General features: G+C 36.2%; 1 protein-coding gene across 15 annotated transcripts in view; it reads left to right on the top strand.

The window, feature by feature from the left end:
• The window catches only part of MLIP (muscular LMNA interacting protein), a 293,648-nt gene that overhangs the window by 229,499 nt on the left and 42,391 nt on the right, over positions 1-21,758 (top strand). For 12 of the 15 annotated variants that reach the window (XM_049716240.1, XM_049716228.1, XM_049716234.1 and 9 more), the window contains one exon: positions 11,399-11,605. The exons of 2 other annotated variants lie outside the window; for them this stretch is intronic. In XM_049716240.1, coding sequence (XP_049572197.1) covers positions 11,399-11,605 — 207 coding nt within the window. Of the gene's footprint in view, positions 1-1,460; positions 2,956-11,398; positions 11,606-21,758 lie in introns of those variants that run through there. One more of the 15 variants, XM_049716237.1, reaches the window with a different exon arrangement.

Raw genomic sequence — 21,758 nt, 5'->3', positions numbered from 1 at the left:
GAAATGATTTCTTTTCAAAATTAAATTTATATATACATATATAAATGTATATATAACATATATACATTTATATATGTGTGTGTGTGTGTGTGTGTGTGTGTGTTCATATAAAAGACACACATATATAACAGCCTGTATCAGGGTCCTGGTATTTGCTACTAAAATTACTTTTTTCCTTTTTTTACATTGGCAAACTTGACAACTATTTCCATTGCAAATATCCTGAATAGGAAGGCTAAGTAGGCAACCTAAAATTTAAACAAAGATGCTTTCTATAATGAAAGTGAAGTCTTGGCTGTGTCTGGATTTCTTGTTTCTGCATCCTTTAAGTGTAGAAGACACCATGCTTTGATTCCTTTGTTTCATAATCACAAAAGACTCTGGGATAATCCTTGTAATGAACTTTGGGGATAATTTTTGCCTTTCTAGATCTCTCTGAAAAGTGATTTTAGACTGGGTGACAGGCTGTGTACAGGAAACACAATTTAGTTGGTGAACATCAACACTTTCACTTAAATTTCTTGGTAAAACAATAATAGAGTCAAAGGAACAAAACCTCAGGATATTAAAAACCACAAGATCATTTTTCTTTAAAATTATAACACTTTGTTAACATGAACAATATGAAGGATACATTTAATGTATCTTGTACATTAAATGTACTGAATTTCTCTTTGAAATTCAGTTTTAACAGTCACTACCAAAATCCTACCCTGAGATATGAAGATGGTATTAAGCCTTAGCTGCCCATGTTGGTGGAAGGACCACAGAGCACAGGAGTGTAGGGGAGAAGGGACTGGAAAGTATTCCTGAGCTTGTAGTCCTTGCTGTGGATGGTGTCCCTGATGGATGGTGTCGCTACTTCTATCCACATTCACTTCCCTTCTGTCTCTTCTTAGCATCCAGCCATTTATGTTTGTGCCAATAAAGATATGGGTGCTTTCTCAGGAAACAGAGCAGACAATATCCTTGATCCCATGGCGCTTATATCCTAGTGGGTTCTAAATATCTGAACCTTGGTCTCTGTCTCTTTCCTGCTACTCTTAACCTTCTCTGCAACCCTCTGTACTTTCTTGCTCTTACCTGTCTACTTCACACTCAGGCTACAGACTCCAAGGCCTGGCCCTCTGGTTGCCTAATCCATTAAGGGACCCTACCTTCACTATTGGTTACTGGAGCCTACTGCTCCAGCAGTAACTTTCCTGCTTCCTGCAAAGGAGAGAAACATTACGATAGAATGCAATGGAAAGAACATGGGCTTGGTGTGATCCTGGGAAGATCAGTCAACTCTCTGAACTTCAGTTTCATCCTAGAAAAATGGGGCTACTAATCTCATTTCTAATGGTACCCATACTCATACCCATTCATGATTTAATGAAACAGTCACTGTGAAAGAGCTCTGGACACCTTAAAGGGAATGCAAATTTTTAAATGTTTACTGTTTTTATCATTTCTTTTAGGAACATTATAATTTTGGAAGAAAGGAGTTGACTTCCTACTAAAGGGCCGCCAAATACATTCTCTTCTTTCTTCCCACCATGATGAGAAATCAGAGAAGCCTCTTTTCTGTGTTACTTTCTAACTTCTTCAACTTAAATTGCGCCTTTTTCCCCAAATGCATCCATGTCAGAATGTAGGATGAAAATTAAACTATATGTATAGAAAAACATAAAACTCAGCATTTTCATGCTCTAGTGCCCACTGTGATTGATTATGAAATACTTCCTCTTTCTTTTCTCTTGAGCATGTCTTAGTCAAATATCTTCACACTTTATCTATGCTATCTGCTCTGTGAAACTTGCTTTCAGACAACCACAAACTTTCAGAACTAAATAGTCCAAATCCTATCTTCACAATTATGTTTTAGTCCTTTAATTTTTTTTAATAGGGAATTTGAAGTAGCTAAGCATATGCTAACTTTTTCATATTTAACAAGTTCAAATTTTTTTGTTCAAGTCAGGGTCTGAAATAGATGTGTTGCTTTAAGTATGACTGTTTTTAAAATTCACATGGATGCTTTAAAATTAGGGCTGATAAGCAAGAAGTTATGCCATATGTTCAAAATTAAGAGACCTATGTTATCTTGGCTTGATCTTAGTGAAATGTAGATGATTAGAATCTCTTCTTAGTAATTTGGAGTTTCTGAGATCATGTCTGTAAAATGTTGATACCTCTCTGGCCTAAGGAGGCACTCTTTAAGAAATACATTGTAATCGTCCTTGACTTTATGAACGGGGTGTTGTTTTAAATTAAAACTTTAGCAGAAATGCTAAAATTCTGATTTTGGATTACTATAGGCTCCAGGCAGGAAAGAAAAGCTGACTATAAATGCTGCATTTAAAAATGTGTTGTTAAAAAAAGAAAAAAATTCATTTTCCCAAAGAGGTGGGAAAAGGGAAGAAAGGATGGAGTTAAAGGCTCCAGTAATTTCACGCAGTGGTGCTCTGAGTTTCAAAAGGCACAGATAACTGTGTGTGGTGTGTAGAGGGGACAGTGAGAGCAAAGGGAAAATGGATTTTCACCTTTCACTACCAAACCACAGGAAAGGAGGTTTAAAAAAACAGATGGAACAAAAGAGCCTCAGATGTGTAGGCTTTAATGAAGAGCCCATATGCATTCCAATGTCCTTTTGAGTGTTGCAATGGAAAGAGCTTTTATGATTAAACAATTTGACTTGATGGCTGAGTAGAAAGTGGGCTTCTTCTAGAGTGATGAATGCATCAGATACTGCTATAGCATTACTTTTATGTTGTCTCTGTCAATATCTAATTCTACTGGCTCTGTAGTTCTTTTAACAAATAAAGCTAAATGAATTTATTCTCTGCATGTTTTTGGTAATCTTTCTGTAATGAACAAAGATGTTATTTGCTTCATAACTTCGTGTGTTCTTGAAGTTTTGCAGGATATGATAATCAAGCCAAATTGTCAATTCTTTTTTAAAAATAAAGCTCTTAAATAAAGCTTCTTTTCTTTTGAAAAATTTGTTCTAAGTATTTTTACATTGAAAAAGACAATTCTCAAGTAAGTGAAAAGCACTGTAAGGATTTTATGGGAAATAACTATGTTCCATATCTCACTGATAAAAACACATACAAGAGAATTTTACGATTCCTGTTCTTCCCTCAAAAACTAGAACCTTATGAGATTCATCTATTGAATACCAAAGCAGCGTAGAATGATGTTCATTTTCAAGAATCATTTTGAATAGTGATCTCCAAAGAAAAATGTACCAACCTCAAGATAATTCATTGGAAGGGAGGTAGGGTGCAGGTCAAACGTTAAAAAGATTTTATTAATGTGTGTTGTTTTCAAACCTTTAGGTTTAGAAGCTATAGCCTGTGGGTCAGATCTGATTCACCACCTCTTCCATAAAGCATTATTGGCACACAGTCATGCTTATTCATTTATATATTATCCAAGGCTGCTTTCACACTATCATAGCAGTAGTAATTGTGACAGAATATATGGTTTGCAAAGCCTACAAAATACAGTATCTGGGGTTTTTTTGTTCTTCTTTCTCTAATTGTTTTAGGTGTAAGGTTAGGTTGTTTATTTGAGGTGTTCCTTGTTTCTTGAGGTAGGATTGTATTGCCATAAACTTCCCTCTTAGAACTGCTTTTGCTACATCCCATAGGTTTTGGGTCATCGTGTTTACATTGTCATTTGTTTCTAGGTATTTTTTGATTTCCTCTTTGATTTCTTCAGTGATCTCTTGGTTATTTAGTAGTATATTGTTTAGCCTTCATGTGTTTGCATTTTTTACAGATTCTTTTCCTGTAATTGATATCTAGTCTCATAGCGTTGTGGTCAGAAAAGATATTTGATATGATTTCAATTTTCTTAAATTTACCAAGGCTTGATTTGTGACCCAAGATATGATCTATGCTGGAGAATGTTCCATGAGCATTTCAGAAGAAAGCGTATTCTGTTGTTTTTGGATGGACTGTCTTATAAATATCAATTAAGTCCATCTTGTTTAATGTGCCATTTAAACCTTGTGTTTCCCTATTTGTTTTCATTTGGGATGAGCTGTCCATTGGTTGGAATGTAAATTGATATAGCCACTATGGAGAACAGTATGGAGGTTCCTTAAAAATCTAAAAATAGAACTACCATATGACCCAGAAATCCCACTACTAGGCATATACCCTAAGAAAACCATAATTCAGAAAGAGTCATGTACCACAATGTTCATTGCAGCTCTATTTACAATAGCCAGGACATACAAGCAACCTAAGTGTCCATTGACAGATGAGTGGATAAAGAAGATGTGGCACATATATACAATGGAATATTACTCAGCCATAAAAAGAAACAAAACTGAGTTATTTGTAGTGGGGTGGATGGACCTGGAGTCTGTCACACAGAGTGAAGTAAGTCAGAAAGAGAAAAACAAATACTGTATGCTAACACATAAATATGGAATCTAAAAAAAAAAATAATAATGGTTCTGAAGAACCTAGGGGCAGGGCAGGAATAAAGACACAGATGTAGAGAATGGACTTGAGGACACGGGGAGTGGGAAGGGTAAGCTGGGGCAAAGTGAGAGAGTGGCATGGACTATATACACTACCAAATGTAAAATAGATAGCTAATGGGATGCAGCCGCATAGCACAGGGAGATCAGCTCAGTGCTTTGTGACCACTTAGAGGGGTGGGATAGGGAGGATGGGAGGGAGATGCAAGAGGGAGGAGATATGAGGATATATGTATATGTATAGCTGATTCACTTTGTTATACAGCAGAAACTAACACACCATTGTAAAGCAATTATACTCTAATAAAGATGTTAAAAAAAAATACAGTATCGGGGCCTTTACAGAAAAAGTTGGCTAACTCCTAACCTAAAGCAGTAAAAAAGATTTTAAGCTTTCCTATTGTATATGGTTTTACATTGGTCTCTTTTGTAGTTCTGAATGCTAGACACAGCTCATGTATATTCTAGGTGAGATTTCCTGAGTAAGGGTCTCTTGCCTCATCCCGTACTTTCCATCATCATTGAGATTCTTTCAACTACAAGAATCTAAAAAGTATAGTCCTGAGGGTGAAAAAAAGAGTCATGGCTCTCCAACTTGTTGCAATGGACAGAGAGTTCTTAGTTGGTTATCCTTAAGCCTGTTGCACCCTATTGCTGTTCATGTGCCCAACTGGGTATATGACTTATCATTTCAATTATTTTTGACTAAAATAATCTTCAGAGAGTGAGAAGATAACTTTACTAAAAAGACTCCTGCAAAATAATCTAGATTAAATATTCCACTATTCATATAGACATAAACAATAAGAAATGACAGAGGTCATCACGTAACACCTAGGTCTAGATAAGCTATGTTATCAACCATAAATATAAGTTATATATTTATCAGTGTTAACCTACTGGAATTTGACAAGAAGTAGGCTAATTTTTTGAAATTTTTGAAATTATTTGCAATAAGATTTTATATCTGCTTTCATTATTTTTAAAAAATTTTATTGAAGTATAGTTGCTTTATAATTTTGTGATAATTTCTGCTCTACAGCAAAGTGATTCAGTTATACACTACATTCTTTTTCATATTCTTTTTCATTATGGTTTATCACAGGATACTGAATATAGTTCCCTGTTCTATATACAGTAGGACCTTGTTGTTTATCCATCCTACATATAATAGTTTGCATCTTCTAATCCCAAACTCCCAATCCATTCCTCTCCCCCACCTCCCACCCTTGGCAAACACAAGTCTGTTCTCTATGTCTGTGAGTCTGTTTCTGTTTCATAACTACTTTCATTATTAACATACCTAGCCCTAACCTTATATTTTTGCCTTGAATTTTAACTAAAAATTGTATTATGACATCATAATTAGTAAGACATTTCCAAAGTAGGCATCTGGGGCTTGGAAATGATGTTCAATTTTCAGGAATGTTTGAAGACAAAGTACTCAATATTATAATTTTTAAAGTTTTGCTTAAGTAAATGTTGAGAGTCTTTTATGAGGAATCTTAATAAAGGAAAAATTGAAAACCCAATTTAATTGGGGATACATGTGTTCTTCCTGCTACAGTAGACATCATAATATAATACATAGAAAACAAAAGAATGATGAACTGAAATTCATTCCGTTGTATCAAATACCATTAGAAAATGCATAGAAAATGCCACTGAAGATTTGAAAAAGTAAGAATAAGCAAATTATGTTATATTGGAATTTTATTATTCAGCCGGATCAAAGTATCAATTTAAAAATGTTCTCAATTTATAGCATTTGTGTTCTAAATATGAAATATATGAGTGACATTTTTTTCAGACTTAAAGGAAAAATAAGTCAGCACATATTTTATTTTCTAAAATAAGTGACTTTAATAAAATCATTTTTTCAGACTTTAAAGGAAAAATAAGCCAGAAATAAGTCAGAATATATTTTATTCTCTAAAATAAGTGAATTTAATGAAATCACTGTTGTTTGGGAAAATACCCATCTTGGATGTGTGGGATACACCTTAATATGCAAACCCCCAATCCCTTGTCTTTGCATGGGTGCATATGTTGGCAACAGAAGATCCCTGAACTGATTTTGTTCTAGGAATCGGAGGAGGTAAGGCTATAGAGTGAATCACAGAGGAAGTCATATTTGCAGGAGGCTCTCTCTTTCTGTGACAGCCTGGACACAGATAAGTTGCTATGTGAAATACTGTATAGCTGACAGTCTTCATTGTTTGAGGAAAAATAAAGACTAAACAGACTCACACCCCAAAGCCTGTATCTTTGGAGCACAAAGACAATCTCAGGCGGTGGTCTCTTCCTCATATAAACCTCTTGCAAAAATTTATGGTCTAGGAAAGATTCCTTTACTATTGAGATAAATAAATTTTTAAAAAAAGGAAAAGAAAAGTTCCTAGATTAGATAACAGAAAAAGCAGTCTTTAAGCTGGGACTGTTAAACCAAGTGATTGAGAACAGCTGAGGATAACAACGTGTTCTAGGTGCTACAAACAAAAGGAAAGGAGAGGTTATAATGTTCAGAATGCGAAGGTTGAATTCAGGCCAAAATTTCCTTAAACAAGACAAACAAGACCCCCTTATATGCTAAAGGATAAACTTTACATGGAAAATACAATCATTAGAGTATCTAAACATTAAAATATAACATCAACGCTCATAAGGCAAAAGCAAGAGATAGGATGAGAAAAAGTGAAAATATATTGGTGGTAAAATACTTTAACTCATTTTATAGTTGTTGATAGATTACATAGGACAGTAGGTAAAAATAGATCCTCTAAAGTAAATTGAATTAATATATATGTAGTTGGGCTCTGTATCCTGCAAAAAAGCCAAACCAAAACAGAAACTATTCTTTTGCATATCTGTGGACTCTTTACAAAACCCAACCATGTATTGAGATTAGGCCCAAAAGGAAAAGCTTTTAGTTGCCATGATAAAAGTAATACAAGATAGGGGTAGGGAATTAAGAGCACAAACTACTATGTAGTTATTTATTTATAAAATAAATAAGCTACAAAGATACATTGTAGAGCACAGGGAATATAGCCAATATTTTATAATAACTATAAATGTAGTATAATCTTTAAATTGTGAATCACAATGTTGTACACCTAAAATTTATATAATATTGTAAATCAGCTCTACCTCAGTAAAAAAACTATTAACTTCCAAGATAAAAATAATACAGAGAAATTTCTCTGATCACAAAAATTTTATAAATTAATAACAAATTTAGAAAACACAAAAAGTCCCTGCCATCTGTATGTTGAAAAATTTGCTCTTTAACAAATTATTTTATTAAGGGGAAATTCAAAATAAAATTTCTATGTGGAGAAAAAGACAATGAAAAACTCATCTATTATAACTTATAGAATATAGTTAAAATAGCCCTTGGAAGAAAATTTATAACTCTAAATATGTTTAATGAATAAGAGAATAAAAATAAATCAATTAAATATTCAATTTGGAAAATTAAAGAACAGTAAGATCTCCTGCTCATAAGAAAAGTAAAAGAAAGGAACTGATGAAAATTGACAAAAATAACTGTAAAACAGAAAAGCTGTAGAAATCATACATAAAAAATATGTTTTTGAAAAAAGTGTGTAAAATAGTAACAGTGTAGTAACACTATTACAGTATAACAATACTTTCAAAATTCTGAAGGAAATTATTTTGCAACTTAGAATTTTGGATTTAATTTTAAAAATTAAATGATTTAATCCAAAAAAATTAAATGATTTAGTACAAAAAATTGTGCAAGGACAGAACAAAGTTTTCAACATGCAAGGTGTCAAAAATTGGCTTCCCAAATTCCATTTTCCCAGGAAGCTCCTTTAAGTCCCAGTGAATGAGAAGAAACATGGAAAAGAAAAAACATGGGCTACTGGAAACAGGAGATCAAACACAAGAGAAAAGCAAAGCAAATTCCCAGGACAAAGGTAAAAAGAATCGCAGGATAACAACCTACACAAAGCCTAGAAGACAAGCAGCACAGATTGGAAAATGTGCCTCCAGTGACATACCTGTAGAGGCTGTCACCACCAACGGTCCTTTCTGCTTTGTACAGTCCTGGCCACAGACAGTGCTCAAGTGAGCTTGTCCAAAATTCTTAGCTCTCTTTGGCCTGTGCAAATGCTGATAAAATTCTGCTCTCTCCTCCCTGCCCAGCTGCCTGGAATAGCTGATACCATCTGACCCTACAGAAGTGTTCAGGTTTGACCGACTCCTGAGAGATGGAGGTTAGCCCAGAGAGTTTAGAAGTGTAGAACACAGAGCAGCACACCCTCTTCAAACTTTTCCCTCTGGATTGGTTAGACCTTGGTTAGATTGCTCCCTATAAGGAACTCTTGGATTCCCCTGGATCACTACAGGCTGCCTCCTGACATTTTCTCACAATGGATTCTTGAACCATCTGAGACAAATGATACAAATGAACTTATATACAAAAGAGAAACAGACATAGAAAACAAACTCATGGTTACCAAAGGGAAAAGGTGGGGGAAGGGATAAATTAGGAGTTTGACATTAACATATACACACTACTGTATATAAAATAGATAAACAGCTAGGACCTACTATATAGCACAGGGAAGTATACTCAGTATTTTGTAATAACCTATAAGGCAAAATAATCTGAAAAAAATAAATATATGTATGTATAACTGAATCATTTTGCTGTCTACCCAAACTAACACAATATTGTAAATCAACTATACTTCAATAAAGATAAATAAATAAATTTTAAAAAAACATTCAAGGGAAACAAAAAAAGCTGAAGCCAGACTATAAACCAGAGACTGTTCAGCTCCTCTTCCTAGGCACTGTCAACTATCAATAACAATGCTGTCTTTTTCTTACACAGCTAGTCTTTGTGCTTACTACTCAATTTTCATATTAATCCTTTTCCACACTGATTAATTAGTTGTTGATAAAATAATGAAATGGTTGATTGAGAAATAAAACTCAATTAGAATACATTTTAATCTAAAAGCCATCTTTAATGGGCAAATACTACAACCCTTCCATTAAATTGCACATTAACGTGACTATTATTTAATAATAATAATGTTAGAGGCAATAGCCAATAGGATTAGACAAAAGAAAGTCCTGAAAAGTATAAAAACTGGCAAAGAAGAGATAAATTTATGACTGTGTTAGGTGATTTAATATTTTAGGTGATATACCTGGGACTTCCAAGAGAATCACTGAATGATGATTATCATCAGTGAGATAACTCAGTAATGTGTGTTATAGGGAATCCATAGCTTTCATGTACTGATATAGAAATGTTCCAAAACTGTAATCAAATGGAAAAAAAAAAAAAACTCAAACAAATAAGATGCAGAACACTGTGTATAGGATGCTATCTTTTTAATAAGTGTATGTTTGTAGTCTGTGTGTGTGAAATGAGAATGTATATTTGTAATTGCTTGATATATAAAATAAACACTTGAAGCACAAACAAGAAACTAATAAAATAAAACACTTTTAGTCATATTTTCAAGATACATAAGGTTAAAACCCCTCATTTTTACAAACTTAAAACCCCTAGAATTTAATTTTCTAAGCTGCTTAAAATTTTCCAAGAGTTTTTTAAAGTATGTTTTGAAGTAAGTTTTTAAAGTAAGTTGAACCCATTGTGGGGGCATCTACTGATACAGCAAACACATTCAGCATAAATTTTAGAAAACCAATCGGTGGCTTAAAAATACGGCTTTGGCAAAATCAATTCAGCTTACATGAAAAGAAATATTAATTGTATAGTCTTAAAAGTTGAATTTACCTGTTTAGCTGAATGTCATTTTGAGCAATGTGCATTATTTTGTACTGAATTTCCATTTCACACAAAGCCAAACACATTCATTCATTACTAATGGCATTCTTGACCTCATTGAAAATATTATATTCTTTTGAAAACTCAATTGTTACTGCATTAAACATCTGCTCTATTAGGCATTATGCTTGATGCTGAGGTCTCAAAGGTGAATAAAACAGGTTTTATTTTAGAAGTTTTATCCCCTAAGAGGTTTTACTTAGGATAATCACTGTCAATTTATTACCTTACATTAAAAATTTCAGGAATATAAGAGGTGCTTTAAAAAGATCTGCAAAATAGTAGCCCTTTTCTTTTATGATGGGTATATATATATATGTCTTTCTTGTGAGTTTTCTTTGTAGATTCAGGACTTCCCTCTTGTGGTTTCCTTGTTCTGTTCACATAATTCAAGGCCTCATCTAGCAGCTCTTACTTTCTCAAAGACTTCCTCAGGCAGGCATCCCTTTCCAGGGGATGGAAAGACCCTCTCTAGTTAAGACCTCATTACCTTTCCCCTCTACATTTGACCACGTCTGTTTGTTCTCCAGTTTCTTTCCAAAGTAACACCCTGCCTGGAATGGACATCTTCGTTCATTCTTTCTAGACTCACCTCTTCCTGAGCCCTTCCCCATACTCAGCTCAACCGGAAACTCATGGCACCATGAATTATACAATGATTTGATACCCTCTATGATGCCCTCCCCCTTTCTGCCCCCAGTTTCTTCCAGACCAAATCACAAGCACCTTTAAATTAATTTCCACTGTTACTACCTCTTCAATGAAAATTCTTCTAGTCCCATCCTCCCCACTTTGGGATGAGCTCTCTCCTTCCTTAAACAAACATGGCCCTGTTGGGAGACTCTGTGGGCACTTGATCAGTTCTGCAAGAGAGGCTGGAGATGGGCGACCAACGGGAATTACTGGAAGAGACAGACAATGCACTATAAAAGCAGGAGTCTTGTGAGGATCCAGAATATGATAGGAGGTTTCCTTCCAACTAGTAAAAGATTCTGATGCAAAGTCTATAATATTTAGACTTAATTCCAAGTGAGCTTGACCTTTGCCCACTAACATCCTCTTTATGCCTTTCTTCTTCCCAGGATGTGCCTGTCCCTCCCAAGCCTTTTTCTCTCCATCCTTTATATCAAACTAAACTCCATCCTCCTGCTAAGTCTCTGATGCATCCACAGACCCTCCCACATGCTGACTGTCTTACCCCAGGACCCTTCAGTCACTTGTCCTCCTTCTCCCTGAGTGATGAACAGGAGAATTCTCACACCCTGTCTAGTCACAACGCATATAATAAGGTGAGAATGCCCTGTGCTGTGAACCTTCTTCATGCTTAACTTTCGAAACTTATATGTGGATGAAACATATATTAAGAATATTTAAATATATTAAGAATGTTAAATATTTGTGTGAAGACACATGTCCTTAAAAAAAGATAATAATTAACCTTGGGGAATTATGAAATATTTATGTTTCCTTTAAAAGTCATTTCCTAATTTGCATTGCTCATTGTTTCATGTTCTAATCCCAAGGTGGAAATCCCAAGACATGTTTCAAAACCTTAAAAGGTGCTATTATTAATTTATCTTCTAGTCTTAGTTTAACATTCTTAAAAAGCTTCTTAAAATGACAATACCTTGATGAGGAAGCATTTATAATTGCAGTCAGTGGGCAAATAAGTAATTAGAATTTCTGCAGATATCTGCAATAAATATTAATATTTTATTTAAAAATGTAACTATCTGCCTCATAATGTATAGTGATGGGATATGTAACAAGTAATGAGGTGTTCAGTACCTAAAAAATATGTATATATATTTTTAAAAAAGCAAAAATACTTATAGTTGGCTTTGGAATGTAATCATAAATATTCTATTAGAAGCAAGCAGTCAATAGCACATAAGGCTTATGTATAAGCATCCTTTGCTCTTCTGAGCATCACCATGAAGACATTCTGGCTTAACACAGACTCTCAGACCTTGAAACTTTTCTAAAAGAATTGACTAGTCAAAATCAACCTGCAATTAAATCTTTTTTTAAAATGTAAAATCTTGTTTTAAAACATTTGTTTTGCAAATTCTCTATATTTAATGAAATACACCTCTATATTTGGAAATCAATCAAGGGCATATGTAGTTGAACAATATTCCTTGGGCCTTAAAGCATTAAAAAAAATGTTCATAAACCCAGTCTAAACACAAAGAATCATCTAAAAAGTGAATATAATTATATGAAGAAAAATTATCTTTTTATATTTAACACCATTTATCATGACTGAGTTGTCAACCCTGAATTAAATTTTTAAAACATCCGTTTTCTGCAAAACAAATGTTTTTAGGCAAAGTTCAGGATGACATTTGTATGGCCTTGGTTGCTTCTCATTCTAGGTCTAGAAAAAGAAGTATTTCAGGGAGAGTATGATATTTTAAAATGATTTTATATTATCTGTAATTCTCCCTCTTTTAGTACTAGCCAACGTCTATGACATCCATTTAGCTATTAAATAGAGTTAAAAATTCTGATACTAACAACCATTTTCTTATATAAATTATCATCTATGATAGGATTATAATTGTATTTTATAGATATCAATTGCTTCAAATAGCTCTTCTTTTGACATTTTTAGTGGTGTTTTCTGGAGACATTTAGCAAAGGTAGAGTCAGTATTTCATTCATAATTTAGCCTTTGCTTGGTCAGGCTGTGAAAAACAATATATGAAAGCCATTTGAGGCTAGACAACTATTTTCAGTCTACACAAGCTTCACAATAGATTTCATCTTTCAGTGTCTGAGATTTATTGATATTTTCACACCTGAAATAATAATAATGATGATGATGATGATGTTGTAGTTAGACAACATTTCTTGATGGAAGATTCAGTTGCTTAGTTTTGTATTTTAATTGCTCCTATTAAAATGTATTAATTTTACTCAATTTGATATCAATGTTTACAAACACTGTGTTGTAAATATTCAGCCAATAGCATACCAAGTTATCAAGACTTGTGTTTCTTTTTACTGAAAATAGCTTCTTGTCTGAAATTGTAAAACATAACTGTCATTTAAATTAACTTCTCTCCAATATCCTAACATCCTTCCCAGATCTCACTTTGCAGCTTTATCTGCTGGGCTCATCTCCAAACTCAAACCTTCCCTTCCCTCCCCTCCCCCAGAGGTCCACATTGAACTTGACCTTACATAACTGCCTCTGGGGCTCCCTTATCAACTGGGGCTACAGAAGATGTTTGACAAGTTTTGTTCTTCTGTTTCATCTGTAGTGTGTGCTTCTCTCTTGTCCTAAATACTTACACTAATCCCTGTTCTATTCTCTTACTGTCATTAGTTCATATGATGAACTTTATATGATGTCCTATCATATATGAAGATGCTCAGGTGTTTCCCTGTTATTGTGCTTAAACCAGTATTTCCTCTCTTTTCCCCGTCTCATGAAGGGAGTCATTACTCTTATTTCCTTCTTTAACCCTTATAACTAGCATAGCCCAATGGATAGAGCATGGTGTCTTTAGTCAGTCCATCTGAGTTCATTTCTTGAACCCACTCCTTCCAGGTGGTGATAGTGGGCAAGTGAGGATGATAATAGTACTGTCTTAATAGAATATTATGAGATTAAGATGGACTAATATGTATAAAGCACTTAGAATAGTGCCTGGGACATAACAAGAACCATATAAGAGTTAGGTCTTTGTATTAATAAGCCTTCCTGAATTGTCATTGCCATCACTCTCTTACATCTTCATTTGTTCTTTTTCCATTGAACCCATCTTCTTTGTATGCAGAAACTTCAAAACACAAAATAAAATGAATACTTCCCCTTCCTTTTCCTTGCTGATGCTACAAACCTAGAAATTTCAAGACTTTCTCTCAAAGTGATCAGTAGCCATCCCTCTTCTGTAAGTTACTCTTTAATTCATTCTTGAAGGCATTTTGTCTTTCACCTCAACCACTCTACTGAAATTTCTCTCTCAAGGGTAAACTGCTTGTCAGCAAACTCAGCTGAATTTTCTGAGTCTTCTATCTCTTTTATGCCTTTTAGCAGTTGACACCGTTGATCATTCACTCTTGAATCTCTGTCATCATTCTGCTCTTGGGATAATATGTACATTTCAACTCCCTGACTGTTCCTTCTTTGTTTTCTTGGTGGACATGTCCTCCTCTACCTCTTCTCTCTAACTGCCTCACTTCAGATATTCACCTACTCACAGGCTTCTGGGGTGATCTTACTTGTACTGATAATCCTCAAATCCACATGTCCAATTCTGCTTCTCCTCTGAGATCCAGTTTTATACCTTCAGATGCTTGCTTGTCAGTTCCCCCAGGGTGCCATGTTGTCACCTCAGACTTATCATTCATGTCGTCTCAAACCAATTCTGTTCTGGCAGAACCCCAAATACCCTGTATCGTAAACAACCCAACCCATTAAACTCAAACACAATCTCCACCTTCTCACTCTCTAAAACGTATAACACTACTAAAAACTCTACCACTAATCCTAAAAGAAATGCTCCTAACACAACCTTATTAGAAACCCAAACCTCAGGGTACTGCTCAGTAGCCATAGTTGTTGTGTAACCAAACACAACCAACATTCCCCCCAGATAAATCAAAAATACTATTAAACCTAAAAATGAACCACCAAAGTTTAAAACAATCCCACACCCAACACCACCACCCACAATCACTCCTAAACCCTTATAAATAGGTGAAGGCTTTGAAGAACCCCCACAAAACTAATTACAAAAATAATGCTTATAATACAAACAATGTATGTCATCATTATTCTCACATGGACTTCAACCATGACCAATGACATGAAAAATCATCGTTGTCATTCAACAAGAACACCAATGACCAACATTCGAAAAACACACCCACTAATAAAAATCCTCAATTACACATTTATCGACCTTCCCACCCCATCAAACATCTCTTCATGATGGAACTTTGGCTCCCTACTTGGTCTCTGCCTAATTGCACAAATCCTAACAGGCCTATTCCTAGCAATACACTACATACCAGACACGACAACTGCCTTCTCATCTGTCACGCATATTTGCCGAGACGTTAATTATGGCTGAATTATTCGATATCTACATGCAAACAGAGCTTCCATATTCTTCATTTACCTTTACGTCCACGTAGGACGTGGCCTATACTATGGCTCCCACGCCTTCCAAGAAACATGAAACATTGGGGTAATACTACTATTCACAGTTATAGCTACTGCATTCGTAGGCTATATCCTACCCTGAGGAAAAATATCATTTTGAGGCACAACCATCATTACCAACCTCCTATCAGCAATCCCCTACATCGGTACCACTCTAGTCAAATGAATTTGAGGTGGCTTTTCCGTTGACAAAACAACACTAACACGCTTCTTTGCCTTCCACTTCATTCTCCTCTTTATCATCCTAGCACTAGCAACCATCCACCTACCATTCCTCCACGAAACAGGATCTAGCAATCCCACAGGAATTCCATCCAACACAGACAAAATCCCATTTCACCCCTACTACACAATCAAAGACATCCTAGGTGCCTTACTACTAATCTTAACCCTACTTACACTAACCTTATTCGCACCTGACCTGCTAGGAGACCCCGACAACTACACCCCAGCAAACCCACTCAGCACCCCAGCACACATTAAACCAGAATGGTACTTCCTATTCGCATACACAATCTTACGATCAATTCCCAACAAACTAGGAGGAGTTTTAGCCCTACTACTCTCAATCCTGTCCTAATGTTCATCCCAATACTCCACACATCTAAACAACGAAGCGTAATATTCCGACCCTTCAGCCAACTTTTATTCTGAATACTAGTCGCAGACCTCCTAACCCTAACGTGAATTGGAGGTCAACCCGTAGAACACCCATACATAATTGTAGGCCAATTAGCATCCATCTTATATTTTCTCCTAATCCTAGTGTTAATACCAGTAACTAGTCTTATCGAGAATAAACTCCTAAAGTGAAGAGTCTTTGTAGTATAACAAAATACCCCAGCTTTGTAAACCGGAAAAGGAGAAAACCACACCTCCCTAAGACTCAAGGAAGAAGCATTGCGCCTCACTGCCAGCACCCAAAGCTGAAATTCTACATAAACTATTCCCTGAAAAAGGTTTATTGTAGAATAACCACAAGGCTACAGTGCTATGTCAGTAATGAAAATAATTTATTTTATAATACTTTTGTTATATAAATCATACACACATGTACCTCCACGTGTCAATAATAGCGTCTTCCTGTAAATGTATATATGTACATGCTATGTATAACTGTGCATTCAATTATTTTCCCCATGAGCAGTTAAAGCTCGTATTAAATTTTATTAATTTTACATATTACATAAAATTATTGATCGTACATAGGACATGTCCTGAAACAAATTCAAGTCATCTAACACTATGGCCGCTCCATTAGATCACGAGCTTAATCAACATGCCACGTGAAACCAGCAACCCGCTCAGCAGGGTTCCCTCTTCTCGCACCGGGCCCATAAATCGTGGGGGTAGCTAACAGTGATCTTTATAAGACATCTGGTTCTTACTTCAGGACAATTTTAACTTAAAATCGCCCACTCGTTCCCCTTAAATAAGACATCTCGATGGGTTAGTGACTAATCAGTCCATGCTCACACATAACTGAGGTTTCATACATTTGGTATTTTTTATTTTGGGGGGAGGGATTTGCACAGACTCAGCTATGACCTTAAAAGGTCTCGTCACAGTCAAGCAAATTGTAGCTGGACTTGTATGTATTTGTTATTTGACTAGCACAACCAACATGTGCAATTAAATTAATGGTTACAGGACATAGTACTCCACTATTCCTCCCGGGCTCAAAAAACTGTATCTCGTAGTGGATCAAACCCCCCTTATCCCATACAAAACTAATCATCTGCTTAGATATTTACCACCCCCCTATACAGGTTCCTCCCTAGATCTATGAACCATTTTATTCATAAATCAATACTAAATCTGACACAAGCCCCATAATGAAATTATACGAACATCTTTTACACCCCATAGGTTAATGTAGCTTAAATTTTTCATAAAGCAAGACACTGAAAATGTCTAGATGGGCTCGCCAGCCCCATCAACATAAAGGTTTGGTCCCAGCCTTTCTATTAATTCTTAACAGACTTACACATTACAAGCATCCACATCCCGGTGAGAATGTCCTCCAAATCACAAAGATCAAAAGGAGCGGGTATCAAGCACGCTACTCTAGCAGCTCACAACACCTTGCTTAGCCACACCCCCACGGGACACAGCAGTGATAAAAATTAAGCCATGAACAAAAGTTTGACTAAGTCATGTTAACTAGGGTTGGTAAACTTCAAGCCAGCCACCGCGGTCATACGGTTGACCCAAATTAATAGAGACACGGCGTAAAGAGTGTTAAGGAATCACACAGAATAAAGTCAAATCCTAATTAAGCTGTAAAAAGCCATAATTAAAACTAAGCTAAACCACGAAAGTGACTTTAGTACAATCTGAGTACACGACAACTAGGACCCAAACTGGGATTAGATACCCCACTATGCTTAGTCATAAACCTAAATAGTCACAAAACAAGACTATTCACCAGAGTACTACTGGCAACAACCTAAAACTCAAAGGACTTGGCGGTGCTTCATATCCCTCTAGAGGAGCCTGTTCTGTAACCGATAAACCCCGATTAACCTCACCAACCCTTGCTACTTCAGTCTATATACCGCCATCTTCAGCAAACCCTAAAAGGGAGCAAAAGTAAGCATAACTACCATACATAAAAATGTTAGGTCAAGGTGTAACCTATGGGATGGGAAGAAATGGGCTACATTTTCTATACTAAGAACACCCCTCATACCCACACGAAAGTTTTTATGAAATCTAAAAACCAAAGGAGGATTTAGTAGTAATTTAAGAGCAGAGTGCTTAATTGAATAAGGCCATGAAGCACGCACACACCGCCCGTCACCCTCCTCAAGTACCACAGCAGAGCCCCAGCTCACTAACCCATGCTAAGCTACGAGAGGAGACAAGTCATAACAAGGTAAGCATACTGGAAAGTGTGCTTGGATAAAACAAGATGTAGCTTAAACAAAGCACCTAGTTTACACCTAGAAGATTCCACAACCCGTGTATATCTTGAACTAAACCTAGCCCACACCCCCTCCCACAGCTACTACCATAAACTAACCAAATAAAACATTCATCATACATCTAAAGTATAGGAGATAGAAATTTAATCACCAATGGCGCTATAGAGAAAGTACCGTAAGGGAAAGATGAAAGAAACACTAAAAGTAAAAAAAAGCAACGCTTACCCCTTGTACTTTTTGCATAATGACTTAACTAGTAACAACTTAGCAAAGAGACCTTAAGCTAAATTACCCGAAACCAGACGAGCTACTTACAAGCAGTAACCAGAACAAACTCATCTATGTGGCAAAATAGTGAGAAGACTTGTAATAGAGGTGAAAAGCCTAACGAGCCTGGTGATAGCTGGTTGTCCAAGAAAGGAATTTCAGTTCAACGTTAAATAATACTAAAAACCACATCAAGTCTTAACGTATATTTAATCGTTAGTCTAAAAAGGTACAGCTTTTTAGAAATGGATACAACCTTAACTAGAGAGTAATATAAACATAAACCATAGTTGGCCTAAAAGCAGCCACCAATTGAGAAAGCGTTCAAGCTCGACAATAAAACAATGTTTTAATTCCAACAATAAGTAAACCCACTCCTAGCCTGACTATTGGACTAATCTATACAACTATAGAAGCAATACTGTTAACATGAGTAACAAGAAATTTTTCTCCTCTCACAAGCTTACATCAGTAACTGATAATATACTGATAATTAACAGCTAGTAAATATAACCCAACACTAAATTATTTATTAAAAACACTGTTAACCCAACACAGGCGTGCATTAAGGAAAGATTTAAAAAAGTAAAAGGAACTCAGCAAACACAAACTCCGCCTGTTTACCAAAAACATCACCTCTAGCATAACCAGTATTAGAGGCACTGCCTGCCCAGTGACAATCATTAAACGGCCGCGGTATCCTGACCGTGCACAGGCAGCATAATCACTTGTTCTCTAAATAAGGACTTGAATGAATGGCCACACGAGGGTTTTACCGTCTCTTACTTTTAATCAGTGAAATTGACCTCCCCGTGAAGAGGCGGGGATAACAAAATAAGACGAGAAGACCCTACGGAGCTTCAATTAATCAACCCCAAAATCACAAACCCAAACCACCAAGGGCTAACAAAGCTTTATATGGGTTGACAATTTCGGTTGGGGTGACCTCGGAGTACAAAAAACCCTCCGAGTGATTAAAGCCTAGGCCTACTAGCCAAAGCATAATATCACTTATTGATCCAAAGTTTTGATCAACGGAACAAGTTACCCTAGGGATAACAGCGCAATCCTATTCTAGAGTCCATATCGACAATAGGGTTTACGACCTCGATGTTGGATCAGGACATCCTAATGGTGTAGCCGCTATTAAGGGTTCGTTTGTTCAACGATTAAAGTCCTACGTGATCTGAGTTCAGACCGGAGTAATCCAGGTTGGTTTCTATCTATTACGCATTTCTCCCAGTACGAAAGGACAAGAGAAATAAGGCCAACTTCAAATAAGCGCCTTCAAACAATTAATGATCTAATCTCAGCTTAATAAATAAGCGCAAATCATACCTGCCCAAGACCAGGGCTTTGTTGAGGTGGCAGAGTCTGGCAATTGCATAAAACTTAAACTTTTACACCCAGAGGTTCAAATCCTCTCCCCAACAAAATGTTTATAATTAATATCCTAACACTCGCCCTCCCTATCCTCTTAGCTGTAGCGTTCCTAACACTAGTAGAGCGCAAAATCCTAGGTTATATACAACTCTGAAAAGGACCAAACATCATGGGCCCACATGGCCTGCTCCAACCCTTTGCTGATGCAATCAAACTATTCACTAAAGAACCCCTACGACCAGCTACATCCTCCACCACTATATTTATCATCGCACCCATACTTACCCTAACCCTAGGCCTCACAATATGAAGCCCCCTACCCATACCATATCCCCTCATCAACATAAACCTAGGAATATTATTCATGCTAGCAATATCCAGCCTAGCCGTCTACTCTATCCTGTGATCCGGCTGAGCTTCCAACTCAAAATACGCACTAATTGGAGCTCTCCAAGCAGTAGCACAAACAATCTCATATGAAGTAACACTAGCCATTATCCTCCTATCAGTACTCCTAATAAACAGCTCCTTTACCTTAACCACACTAACCACAACACAAGAACAACTATGACTATTTTTTCCTTCATGACCATTAGCCATAATATGATTCATTTCCACCCTGGCAGAAACTAACTGAGCCCCCTTCGATTTAACAGAAGGAGCATCAGAACTTGTATCCGGCTTCAATGTAGAATATGCAGCAGGCCCTTTCATCCTATTCTTCCTAGCAGAATATGCCAACATCATTATAATAAATATATTCACAACTATCTTATTTCTAGGAGCATTCCACAACCCCTACACACCAGAACTATACATAAAAAACCTCATTGTCAAAACACAAAACAGTACTGCTCACAATATCCTTCCTATGAATTCGAGCATCTTACCCCCGATTCCGATATGATCAATTAATACACCTACTCTGAAAGAATTTCCTTCCCCTAACACTAGTCCTCTGTATATGACACGTCTCACTGCCCATTATAATAACAGGCATTCCCCCTCAAACATAAAAGACAAGAAATATGTCTGACAAAAGAGTTACTTTGATAGAGTAAATAATAGAGGTTTAAACCCTCTTATTTCTAGAATAATAGGAATTGAACCTACCCCTAAGAATTCAAAGTTCTCTGTGCTACCATTTTACACTATAATCTACAGTAAGGTCAGCTAAACAAGCAATCGGGCCCATACCCTGAAAATGTTGGTTTATACCCTTCCCATACTAATAAATCCATCCATCCTTATCATTATCCTAATAGCCCTCATCCTAGGCACAGTAATCATAACCACCAGCTCTCATTGACTATTCGCCTGAATTGGATTTGAAATAAATACAATAGCCATTATCCCCATCATAATAAAAAATTCTAATCCCCGAGCCACAGAAGCCTCCACTAAATATTTCCTAACACAAACTACCGCATCCACGCTACTCATAATAGCAGTCATTATTAACCTACTACACTCCGGCCAATGGACCATCACAAAACTATTCAACCCAACAGCATCTATACTAATAACAATGGCCCTAGCTATCAAACTAGGACTATCCCCCTTCCACTTCTGATTACCCGAAGTAACACAAGGCATTCCCCTAACTACAGGCCTAATCCTACTCACATGACAAAAACTTGCACCCCTATCAATCCTCTATAAAATCTCACCATCAATCAACCTACA

This window comes from Orcinus orca, chromosome 10 (assembly GCF_937001465.1).
Source record: "Orcinus orca chromosome 10, mOrcOrc1.1, whole genome shotgun sequence".
Lineage (NCBI taxonomy): Eukaryota > Metazoa > Chordata > Mammalia > Artiodactyla > Delphinidae > Orcinus > Orcinus orca.
The sequence above is the reverse complement of the archived record's forward strand: the minus strand, read 5'-3'. Positions and strand labels throughout refer to the sequence as shown.